Here is a 10,487-nt window from a genome sequence, read left to right as displayed (position 1 = left end):
TTATAACACGGAAGGTCAGGGAGACACACCTCAAGGTATCTGACCATTATTTTCCGAGTCCGAAGCTTTTGCACCAATAGAGGCCCAGGACTTACTCCTTCCCGATTCTTGGTCAGATTTACTGACACGTTCAAGAACCTTGGGAACGACACTGGATCTCTACTTACAACCATAGCAAATCTACCCACATAATGCGGTTCTCTCTATATAAAAAAATAGCAATGGCGAACATTCCTGTAAAACTTGGACGAATTGTCGGTTTTTTACCTATACCTTCCTAACCATTGACTCATAAAGGTACACAGCTTTTGAATAAAATTACCGTAAACTAACACTGGCGAGCGCGCGAGAGAGAGATAGAGAGAGAGAGAGAGAGAGAGAGAGGGGCTTCTCTGACATAAAGCCTAAGTGAAAATATGGAATTTAAACCTAAATATCTTGAATCATAGCGAGGCACGCGCTTCTCTCTATTCTAGTGTGACACCGTAACGAATCCTTTCCTCCCTATACACAGCTGAGCCTCTGCTCGACTATACTGTTGGGGCACACGTGGACTTTCCGTCCCATTTCATTTAACATTAATTCCTATTTATATATTCTACTCAAGTACTTATCTACCATGCTTTGAAAAATTTTGTTTCCATATGCCAAAAGGTTTACGCTCAATGAGATAGCCTGATTTGTTCCCCTTGTAATGTTTACGTCACTAGTGAAAATGCAAATGAGACAAATTATATAACGACTTAAGTACTACGCATCACCGAGAAGCTAAGTAATGATATAAAGTTCAGTAAGGCGAAGATAGCAGTTACAAACATCTTTTTCAAGTACTGTATATTTCGGTTAATCTTCACGAATCAACCTCACGCGCGCACGCACACGCACACGCACACACACACACACACACACACACACACACACATATGCCTCTACACTTCACAGAGCAAGAGGAATAAATCATATCATTATTTTTACGTGATCTCATAATTCGGCGGTTTTTCTCAGAACAAAAACTTATTTTGACACTTCATTTGTCAATAAATATTTATCAAACAAGCTGATATGGTAGAAAACCCAATCATCTAATTCGAGGTGTAATTATGCAAACATTAACGAGGCTTTAGTGTCTAAACGCTGAACTTATAAAAAATACATAAATTATTCCTTAAACCAAAACTATAATCACTAATAACTGATGCAAATATCATTACTGTTATACTGTAACAATATGGACTAAGATGGCAGTAATATAAAACATACACGGTAAATCTTGCTCCTAGGAATGTTTACATACTGTCCCGAGTCTGAGGCCAATACGTCTACACGTGGATTAGGTTATCGGTGTTACATAAAAAAAATATATGAATACAAAATGAACTTAATATAGCAAAATTATTACAATTTTCTATTACATTTGAAATAACAAGAGCGTCTCTTAGAAGTTCTAAAAGCTAAAGTCCACAACTGCGTCACTGCGGCATGTTATGCAAACAAACAGCCTTCGTCTACTTGAGCAGTAACTGAAACCCTTTGGTGCTACCATAAGGCTTTTTCTTGCAATATTATTCTAATTATATATGTCTCACAGTATAAATATCTCACATGTCCGCGTAAGTAATGAAGTTAACTGTAATCAACGCTAGAAAACTCGATGGAACTTAATTATTTGGAAAAAATAATGACAACAGTAACATAAAATCAGATGGTATTACAACTGCTTGCTCCTTCCAAACTGAATTAGTTATAGTCTTACTACTACAACTCAAACCAAACAAATAATTCTAATACGTTTATTTCAGAATTTGTTATTACATACACACCTGTGGAACACCAGTCAATTCTCAACTAGTCTACAACTTCAATCATATTACAAAGATGGTTTGCAAGACGAACATAAACTGAAAGCAAAGCAAACAATCTTTAATATATATATATATATATATATATATATATATATATATATATATATATATATATATACACATATACACGTATGAATCTTTTCATGTCATGTAAGATTAATTTTTAGTGATGTTCATTCCAACAGAAAATTGGACGTTCGTCTAGTCCGTGCTAACATTTCTGTGTAATATGATATCAGCTCTATCAAAGTTATAACCTAAACTTGCAAACAACTAATGTAATCAATGAACACTCAAAAACTTTCACTCTCAATTACATGACAAAACGAAAAACGCCTAAAGAAAGATTGAAAAAAAAAAAACAACAACAACTGATATACCTATTTATGATGGGTTAGACTAAAGAAATCCAATAAAGAAGGTTAAAATACGAAAAAAGGATGTTAAAAACACTACGAAGTCCACACGAAGAGGCGGACTTCTCCCTCAGCGGGGTCAGTCCTCCCACTTGACAGCAAGGTGTTTCTTTCTTACCTGTCTTCCTCAGGGGGAAGTCGTCCTCGTACTTCAAGGCGTGACCGGGCGGCCTGTATGGGTGTGAAGAAGATGAAGGAGCGGCATTAGCTGGGTAGCTTGAAGGGGAGTTCTTTTCCAGACTTCGTTGTGTGGTGAGCCTGGGCGAGGGGGAAAGAGTTCACAGGAGTTCACGCCATGCGGGTTAGTTTATTATTGTTTGTGGAGCCGTTCTCAACGAAAAATGACATAAATGGAGGTAATGAAGCACGGGTGCGACCAAGATTTCTATTAGAGGCGTAGAACTCATGGGTAGGAAAATCAAGTCTAAGGGGAATGGATACGAAATAGAAGGGAACTCAACAAAATAAGAAAAAAGGGATAGTAATGGCGCATGCGTCATTCACTTCTATGGCAGGAGCCACTGGACTTCATTTTATATTAGGTTGTTAGTAATGAGGATGCTTATCAGTCGACATTTATGATCTGATTCATTTTCTCATTTTAAGAGGAGATGGCGTGAAGAGGGGTTTTACAGGGTTTAATGATGTCAAAAGGGTACTCAACCACAGAACCACTGGATAAAGAGAAGTCTCATTAGTTTATGGGAAGCATTGTTCAAGACGTCTTTACAAACTGACTCAAACACGAAACTGGGCACTGAAAAGAGCAAGGGGGACAGGAAAATGTACTTCGAAAAACGATTTAGAAGACCAACATTGTCTGTCTTGCTAATCTGGAGATGCTTAAATGGGGACTGAGGATATTTGATGATAGGATAAACTTGTATGCTTTTATGCGCCACAAATAAGACAATGCTAAACCAATTTTGCGTTCGCGCGCACACACACACACACACACACAAGCACCCGTGGAAAAAAACACGGACATTAAGCGAAAGGAAGTTTTATATAATGAATACAGAATTTCACCATTAAAAGCAACCAGAAGAAAATATGCGTATCAAAACAACATAAAAAAATATCTTGGACGAGCAATACAAAAATATTTTTAAAAATCCACACAGTAAATGTTGCCTTAAAACAACCAAGAGGCTAAATTTAACATCAAAATAATTATTATCAGTAAAAAAAAAAACACTTCATTTAACTGGGGCGGAACAAATAGGCACATTTATATCAACTACATGTAAAGCCTAAATTAATTGCAACTTTTACTTGAAACACTGTTGATACATTTATAACGGAACAGAAGCTCTACAATTACGAGGTGTTTATTTCAGGACCAATAATTTAATCACTACAAACATAAAATCATATTTTTACCAAATCTAGAAATTCAAATGGGTGAATATAAAACGTAGGATGTAGATAGACAGGGAGGTAGGAAGGGATACATAGACAGATAGATAGATAGATAGATAGACAGACAGACAGATAGATAGGAGGAGAACGTATCGAAACACAAAACTACTGATTAAAGGTACAAAGAAGAAAAATCAATATTTCTTGAATAGTAAGATAAGAACATCACAAAACAAGAGCAGATTCCTTCAAAGGATTAGAAGTCTGGATGTATTCATGAGTGATTAAGACCACACAACCATACACCCTTTCAAGCATCACCTCTCCCGATGACTACCCAAAACAGATGCCACAATCTGACACGAGATAAAGCATTTTTCATCATTTTATCACCCAATCTTCCGTTTTAATCTTACGTGTTACCATCATTATGCTACAAAATACTATTTGACAAATCAACTTACACTTCCTCGGGGGTCTGAATATAATAATTCGTCTGCACGCATCGTGTTCAACTAATCAGGTCATAACATTTGTTTGTTGCTAACTGCAGCTGGCCTTGTGCCAGCACAATCTCTTGCATCTTCAGCAGTCCAAAAGGACGTCGAGTGCCTACTATGCCATCAGAACGGTCTCGGAAAAGGTCATGAGCTACCGAACCCAGATTGTAACTCGAGTCACCAGACCATGGAGCCGAGATTTTCAACTCTTGCCCTCTAATTAATCACCGCGCGGTTTGATCACGTTACTATCTACCTAACCCCTTACAACCACGTGGAAAAAAAGCATAGCCGGCATACGGACAAAATAAAAGATGAAAAAACCTTTATAGCCTTTATAATTAATCATACAAATACGAAAAAGTGGGAAAATTTACACAGCTTGGTGTCAGTGATAACCTACGCTGGAAATCGAGATAAGCCTGCCCACAACATTCAGGAGACCATAGTAGATATTAAAGTAATTTCGGGGCTGGCTTCTGAAGCCTACTACTGCGTTTGAATTCTGCAAGTCATAAGTAACTTCATATAAGGTTAATAAGTAATTTTCTTGATCATAATATCACATTCGATGAATGAGAGAAGTGGGTCCGTTGTTCAATGGGACGCCAACAACCTGTTACTATAACCATGAAATTACTCTGGAATGCAAACATCACATTCGCTAAGAGATCGCGTTACTACAGGGTACATTTTTTAAGGTTCACTGGGGCAGTGAATCATTTAAATGAGGATCCTGATGTCTCACTGTGTCAGAGTGTCCTCTCAGACTTGGCAGAACCTGGTCTCTGGTCACTGATTTTCATTCTTTCCATTTCTTTTCTCTTAGCTTTCCCAGTGAGTTGCCTTGTCTCTTATCTCTGCATGTCGTGAATGAATCGAAATGCAAGGAAAATGAGACAGAATGACAAAGAAAAGAAAATGATGCAGAGGGGAAATTTCAAAGGTATTTTTCAAAAGAACCATCACCCTTGCCACTGTCAGCGGACATAATAGAGGTGTTATTTTCCTCCATTCTATTAGCCATCATTCCCTTGGTATGGGAACACTTTTACAGCTGATGATGCTACCTTCTCTGTAACAGTCATTATTTCTATTCATTCAACGTCATTTGTAGCGACGCAACACTTGCTTATAACGATACATGTACTATAAAAGTGATTTAACTAGTGCTCTCTAAGATAGAAACTCACTTGGACTAACAATTCTACCATCACGTCTTCACAAAGAGCATCCGTAAATTTTTAAGGGTACGCTCGTAAAGCACTTAACTGAGAGTTAATCCAAAAATTTATGACTGCTGCGATGGTAGAGGTATAGAAGTGAATCAATATTTATCTTCATATTCGTTTATGCTCATCTTGCACTGTGATCGACGTTCAATACAGAATGAGCTGCGCTGACAGAAGAAGAATTAAAATCTAGGAGTTAAAGCAAACAGCACGAAAAAGGCTGCGTAAAACGAGAAACCAAAATGGATGAACGAAGGGAGAACTTATTAGGGTCCATGACTAAATATAGCATCAAGCCAGAAAGAAAAACCTCGAGAACTAATGGCGGTAAGAGAATAACAAAACTCTTAAGGCTTCTTCGTTTCCGTGCGCATATAAGCACATAAGATGCAAGGGGGCTGCAAAAGAAGGCACTCTCTCTCTCTCTCTCTCTCTCTCTCTCTCTCTCTCTCTCTCTCTCACACGCACAAGCAAAACCGACAAGGTAAATACACACACAAAATCTAAATACCGAATATTATACAGTATTAAGGATGATGGCTGCTTCTTATGATCAACCTTCATAAAATATAAGGCACTCCTTACAAATGACGTTATCGAACGTCCTAAAATTTTGCAGATGAAAACAGAAATATTGCCACACGTTTTATCAATTCTGAAAGTTTAAGTGGACTTTCCTTCGGGCTTCCATAAGCACCGCCAATTGTAGGCTTCATCGTCGTAATGCTTCTCTTTTAGCTAGTTGCGGTCATGTTCTTTTATAAGATATGTTCTTATTTTGTATTTTCCAACATGCCTAATTCTTTGCAAATAACTAATTTTTCCTCCGTAAGAGCGTTTGAGATCGTGGACGAATTCTAAACAAAAAGTGTTGAATAAATTCTACATACGACTATCTCCCTCTTTCTCTTGCACTAAAATTTGCTAAAGTTAACACCACACGATCACAAAATTAATGACGAGCAAGAGAGCAAGAGAGAGGAGGAAGTTCGCCTCTTATCTCTCAAGTGTGAGAAAGAGCGAGATTGTTTATCCTTATCAACTTCTTTAGATATTTTCTATGATCCTCTCAGCAGCGCCAGATTTTAACTTCATAAACTCTTCAACCTTTTTTATTAACCAAAACATCTCCCCTCTCCCCCCCCCACCCCCTCGTGTTTTCTTCCATCTACAGCTTCCCACATTTTCATCATCGTCATCATCATCATCATCATCATCTGGCCGGTAAGTCGTATCTGTGTTGGCAGCTGCTATAAATAGGCTGGAAGCGTGTTTACAGAGCTGGGGGATGTCACTATGGCAACGCCGAGAGAGAGAGAGAGAGAGAGAGAGAGAGAGAGAGAGAGAGAGAGAGAGAGAGAGAGAGAGAGAGCATGGCAGGCAGGGTTCCAGGGGTACGGCGTCGCGATATGATATTGCCACTATGCCATGGACGGTTAATTCTCTCTCTATGTTTGCTCCAATATTTTTACTTCAACATGCTCCTACATAACACAAGAAACAAACAAAAGTTATTTATTATGAGAAACCACGAAAGGGAGGGTTTTCAATAAATGCAAATCAGTTACCTTGTGTTGAAAAATTTATTATAACTACCAATACTAATCCTAACAGCTGTAGTAGGATTGCAGTTATCATTCGATTGTAAGTATCTTCTTTCTTAACTATATCCTCCTGAAAAAAAGAGGATTTTTTCCCAATTCCTCTGCTTTTCCACTTCATTAATCTCGTTAGCTTTTCCCCCATTCCAGTGGGACGTGACTGGTCCAGTTCCCATTTTGAAATGTCACCTGGCACTCTCAAGAAAGTGAAACGACAATAATTGCCTGCCAAGTTATAATTAAAAATATCTTGGTTTCAATTAGCACTGTGGAACTGCGAGTTCTCTTAGCCTGATGCTTTGCACGCGACTATCTGCAAGTTATGCCTTTTGGAATTCAAAAAAAGAAAGAAACAAGCTCTAGACGTCACGTATACCAACGTCGGTAATACTCGGACTCCACGGTTACACCAGTTTTGCTCCTTCAACTGCTATCCGTAAGAAATCCATGCCTGCTTCTGTTTTCCCTAATTCTTATAACCTTTCTTCCTTAACGAGTGTTCTTTCATTTTTTCTGAGGGGGGGGGGCTGGTATCTACGACTAGCAAAAGAAATAATTCAGCCATGTATACATTTCTTTAGAAAAAGAATAGGTTCGAAAAACATTCCCATTAAAACAAACGTAAGTCGAAGTTTAAGATTACGTCAGGTCATCTCGGGTCAGCTACTTTGAATTTTGTTCAGTGCATCAAAATACCTTGATTTTTACGATTAGTCTACCATGACCTGACCTAGTGAGCAACAATATTATCTGTGAAGATAAAGTGCGACCTGTTAAAAGCCCTCTACAATTCAAGTCACCTTTACTCCAACCTATTAATCTAAATGATAGACATATATAATCAGTACAATAAAACACTACTTTTGCTGATTAGCAAAAATAAAAAAAAAATCTACGTTTCCTTTGCGAATCTGAGTCTCCACTTATTCTCAGTGACCAAACTGTTTCTCTATGAAGGAACTGCATTTCTTGTCACGTGAGAGAGAAATAATTTTGCATAGAAACAAAATATACATTTTACCGAATAACAAAAGCTCAACAACAGAAAGAGAGAGAGAGAGAGAGAGAGAGAGAGAGAGAGAGAGAGAGAGAGAGAGAGAGAGAGAGAGAGAGAGAGAGAAATAATTTTGCATAAAAATAAAGTATACATTTTTACCGAATAACGAAAGCTCAACAAAGAGAGAGAGAGAGAGAGAGAGAGAGAGAGAGAGAGAGAGAGAGAAGAGAGAGAGAGAGAGAGAGAGAGAGAATTAAAATGACTGACAATCAAAAACCACTACTTACCAATTTCGTAAATTGGAGGAGCCTCCAACTCCTGCCGCGGCTTCTCTTTGCTGCTTCTTCTGCAGGAGTACCTCCTGAAGATACAATAAAAGCTATTTTAGGCTCATAAAATTACTGATGTTGCCGGCGTAATTTATTTTTCCTCCTGATTAACTCCTCTGTTCGCTAAATTAGATTATTTGAGTTTCCTCCCTCTAATGTTAGACTTTATCTTTGCGCATTTCGTGGCGACCCTGACCTGGCCCTTTTCTTTCTATCTATTCATATCCCTGAAGATCCAGGTCATGTTCCCAAATAGAAAGTTATTTTTTGTTCGGGCAGCTCTCGGCATAATGAATACTGTAGCCATGGCAGCTAATATTGTAATTAGCATTAAAGTCAGTGTCAGATTTTTTGGCAACTGTTGCTTCAACCGCTGTGTAGTGTGTGTCACTTAAAATAACAATTAATTACAATTATAACTTGCCAACAAGAAATGCCAGGAAGCTATTAGCAGGAAGTTCGTTAGAGATGATAATTTAACAAAGTAAGCGAAATAAAGGCTTGACAGTATTGTGAAAACTTGGGTATTACTGTAACAGTATTGTTGATTAGGGACCTAGCTTTATCAACATTAAAATACTAAGACTAGTGAACTTGCTTTCTACCATGTTTATCCACAATTAATACAAATTACTAAATCACAGTGAACCTCCACTTTCATGCATAAATGATCAAATCAGCAGTGAAATTTTCAAAAATAAAAGAATCCATTTGCAGTACACGATCAGTGGACTGCCATCAGCCTTGAAGAATCATCTATCTCTCCTCTCTTACAAGGTCCTTCTTGGTAACGGCTTGTTCCACTACAATAAAACGGATCCACCAAACATTATTTGAATCACTTATCGTTTCCCTACTCCGCAAGATGCCTTGTTCCACTACAATAAAACGGATCCACCAAACATTATTTGACATCACTTCTCGTTTCCCTACTCCGCAAGATGCATAATCTAGATATCATTGTCTTCTGCTTCTACTTCTCTCGAGTATATCGCCCCGAAAAATACTTTCTAGAAATTTCACCACATAGCCTCAATAAACTCTCCATAGGTCCTAAAAGACTGCTTCCTAAATATCAAAAGGCCATTGAAAAATACTGTTGGTATGCTTTAAAATGTTCTTCAAAAGGAAAGCTTTACTTAATGAGGTTATCCACAAATGTTCCTTTCGGGTGACGTTCTCACCTGTCTTCCAGGTTACGATAAAAAAAAAAAAAATCAAGAATTTGTAGACTTCACTTCCTGAACGTCTCCCAGAATTATTTTTTTCTGAACTTTATCATTACCTTCAGAAGGAACCTGCCAACCTCCTTAAGTCTCAAAAAAGTTCTTTTCAACTCGCGACCTAAAAAGGGTACCACAACGACCCTTTACTACTACTCATCCTAAATGTGCCTTTCAAAATGGATCCTTCCCAAACGAACATTGAAAATATGACTTTCAAAAAAATTTCTTTCACACTCTCCATCCTAACATTTTCCAGATGGGTCAATCCCTAGTGTCTCATAATAAGAATGTCCCTCAGAAAGATCCTCCCTCCCTGAGGTTTTCACCTAAATAAAATTTACCAAAGGTTCAAGTTCCTATTCCAATTCAACTTACCTGAAGTCTCTGCTTGACCTCGGAGGACGCAACAGCCGACTGCGCATGTTTGTCTTTTCCTTTGACGAGGGCCTCTAAGCGCTCCTGTTCTTTACGCTGCTTTTCTGCTCGCTCTTCCTCGGCCCTCTGGGACTGCTGCTCCAAATACTGCTGCTTGAAAAAGGCAAAAAGACACCGTCGATTAATTTCTATACAGCCTTAAATATGAGTTCTCTCTCTCTCTCTCTCTCTCTCTCTCTCTCTCTCTCTCTCTCTCTCTCTCTCTCTCTCTCTCTCTCTCTCTCTCCCCTGGAGGGGCCGTAAATCTGTCAATGTACGTAAAAGAGAACATCTTTATGGTCTTTCGGAAAAAATAAACCGCCACTATCATTATTATCAATTCTTCCGTCGAGGAGGCTGTTTGGTCTGGTTTATCAGTCTGTTGGTCTACTGGGCAGTCCAGGATTTCTTTTACTGCTTCAATTATCGTTATTATCACTATGCTTTTAAAGACAATGGCAACGTCCTGGCATGTGTGACAGAATGTAAGTGGCAAAAAGTACCTGATGCCTATTATAGTTGTCATTCCATTCCTGAAAGAATATGTA

General features: G+C 38.2%; 1 protein-coding gene across 26 annotated transcripts in view; it reads right to left on the bottom strand.

Annotated features, from left to right (window-relative positions):
- HDAC4 (histone deacetylase 4) overlaps positions 1–10,487 on the bottom strand; it is a 441,670-nt gene that overhangs the window by 47,123 nt on the left and 384,060 nt on the right. For 8 of the 26 annotated variants that reach the window (XM_067111678.1, XM_067111676.1, XM_067111688.1 and 5 more), the window contains 3 exons: positions 9,901–10,050; positions 8,258–8,331; positions 2,397–2,449 (listed from right to left, as the gene is read on the bottom strand). In XM_067111678.1, coding sequence (XP_066967779.1) covers positions 2,397–2,449; positions 8,258–8,331; positions 9,901–10,050 — 277 coding nt within the window. Of the gene's footprint in view, positions 1–2,396; positions 2,537–8,257; positions 8,332–9,900; positions 10,054–10,487 lie in introns of all 26 variants that reach the window. The other 18 variants (XM_067111667.1, XM_067111665.1, XM_067111668.1 and 15 more) reach the window with 3 other exon arrangements.

This window comes from Macrobrachium rosenbergii, chromosome 11, assembly GCF_040412425.1.
Source record: "Macrobrachium rosenbergii isolate ZJJX-2024 chromosome 11, ASM4041242v1, whole genome shotgun sequence".
NCBI classification, from domain to species: Eukaryota; Metazoa; Arthropoda; class Malacostraca; order Decapoda; family Palaemonidae; genus Macrobrachium; species Macrobrachium rosenbergii.
This window is presented reverse-complemented; position numbering and strand designations above follow the sequence as displayed.